General features: G+C 42.3%; 1 protein-coding gene across 1 annotated transcript; it reads left to right on the plus strand.

Moving 5' to 3' along the window:
• Positions 819 to 1,749, plus strand: LOC107607072. Its single transcript, XM_016309063.1, has 2 exons — positions 819 to 1,028; positions 1,435 to 1,749. The coding sequence occupies exons 1-2, from the start codon at positions 819 to 821 to the stop codon at positions 1,747 to 1,749; spliced, it is 525 nt and encodes a 174-aa protein (XP_016164549.1).

Raw genomic sequence — 2,395 nt, forward strand, 5'->3', positions numbered from 1 at the left:
TCTAGACTTGGTCTCTAGTCTCATCCAACCCCTGAGATCTTCAACTTTCCTTTAGTTATTGCAATTGAGCTGCATTTCATTTTCTGTTCGGTTCCTCAATTCAATTTACATTAAGCCTGCTGCAAATCTCATTTACTTTCCTGCACGTGTGTTCCTCTGCATTTTACATTTGAGCCACTGTGATCTGAATTTACTTTTCATGCAATTTTAATTTCCTTGCAATTGTTCTAAGCTTTGATTTACTGCTTTCATTTAATTTCCCTGCACCCAGTCTCCTTTACTTTCATGCAATTTACTTTTCTTGCAATTTAAGATTCTTGCTATTTTACTTCCTTGTTCTTTAAGTTACTGTCCAATTTACTTTCTGCACTTTAATTTTCCTTGTCATTTACTTTTTGTTGGATACAATTTCACCCAATCTCACATAAATGATAGCTTGACTAAACTAATCACCCCCTAAAGTTGCTTGATCCATCAATCCCTGTGGGATCGACCTCACTCCCGTGAGTTTTATTACTTGATGCGACCCGGTGCACTTGCCGGTTAGTTTTGGGTGTTTTGGAGAAATTCGTTTTTCCACAAAAATATCCCATCACTAATGGAGATCAGAACTTTCTAAGAGTTGGTGAATAAGAGCAGGGTTGCTGAAGAGTATGTGAAAAAGGCAGTTGCAGAGAGAGGAAGCCATAGGGGACCATTTCCACAAAACCGAGGGAAGTGCTTTGCTCCTAGAGGTCCGTCTTTCAAGCGGGGAGGCTCTTTCAGGAGGTTCAACAACAACAACTCGCAAGGAAAAAGGTTTGGGAAGCAGCCTCAGAATGAGCAAGCTTGTGCTAAGTGTGGGAGTCACCATCCGGGAGCCCCGTGCAAGGCTGGATGGGGCTTGTGCTATTCTTGTGGTAAGGTGGGGCATAGAGCCGCAAACTGTCTTGCGAAGCAGAAGCAAGGTGCAGGGAGAGTACAGTAGCCTGGTCGGGTGTTCACCACCTCAGCTGTTGGTGCCGAGGGATCTGAGACACTTATCCGAGGTAACTGTGAAATGTCTGGTCAAATTTTAAATGCTTTATTTGATTCGGGAGCAACACATTCATTCATTGCATTTGAGAAAGCTAGTGAGTTAGGGTTGAAGATTGTAGTTTTAGGTTATGACCTAAAGGTGTATAATGCCACCCACGAAGCCATGATAACTAGGCTAGGATGCCCGCAAGTTTCATTTAGGGTCCATCAACATGATTTTGTTCATGATTTAATCTGCTTGTTGATGGCCGGTCTTGATCTTATCTTGGGTTTGGACTGGTTATCTAGAACCATGTTTTACTCGACTGTTCTGCAAAATTGGTGTACTTTATGCCTAAAGATATAGAAGGGCCGGTTGTGTTGAATAATTATTACTTGAACTCTATGATGGTGAATTGTTTTGGAACCGAATGTCAGGGTATTTTGTTGTTAACCGCGGGTGTTTCAGGTGATGATCAAAGATTGGAGCAAATTCCGGTTGTGTGTGAGTTTCCGGAGGTGTTTCCCGACGATATTGATGAATTTTCACCTAACCGAGAGGTTGATTTTGCTATTGAGCTAGTGCCTAGGGCTAGACCAATCTCGAGTGCTCCTTATAGGATGTCACTGCTAGAAATGGCTGAGCTGAAGTCTCAACTAAAGGATTTGTTGGGTAAGAACTTTATCCGACCAAGTGTTTCTCCGTGGGGTGCGCCGGTGTTACTGGTCAAGAAGAAAGATGGGAGTATATAGCTCTGTGTAGATTACATGCAGTTGAACAAGGTCACGATAAAGAATAAGTACCCACTTCCATGGATTGACGATCTCATGGATCAGTTATAAGGAGTTAGGGTTTTCTCCAAGATCGATTTGCGATCCGGTTATCACCAAATAAGGGTGAGGAGTGAGGACATCCCTAAGACCGCTTTCAGGACTCGTTATGGTCATTACGAGTACACTGTAATGTCTTTTGGGTTGACAAACGCCCCTGTAATGTTTATAGATTATATGAACAGAGTTTTCTGTCCGTTTCTGGATAAATTCGTTGTTGTCTTCATTGACGACATACTGATTTATTCCAAGACTGAAGAGGAGCATACAGAACACTTGAGGACCGTGTTGCAGATACTGAAGGAAAAGAAACTCTATGCAAAACTGTCTAAATGTGAATTCTGGAAGAGTGAGGTAAAGTTTCTGGGTCACGTAGTGAGTAAACAGGGGATAGCTGTAGATCCTTCTATGGTGGAAGCGTTGATGGAGTGGAGGCAACCAACCTCAGTAACTGAGATAAGAAGTTTTTTGGGCTTAGCTAGTTACTACTGAAGATTCATCAAGGGCTTTTCGCAAATAGCTTTGCCATTGACAAAGTTAACCCGCAAGGATGCGCTATTTGTTTGGA

Source organism: Arachis ipaensis, chromosome B01, assembly GCF_000816755.2.
Source record: "Arachis ipaensis cultivar K30076 chromosome B01, Araip1.1, whole genome shotgun sequence".
NCBI lineage: Eukaryota > Viridiplantae > Streptophyta > Magnoliopsida > Fabales > Fabaceae > Arachis > Arachis ipaensis.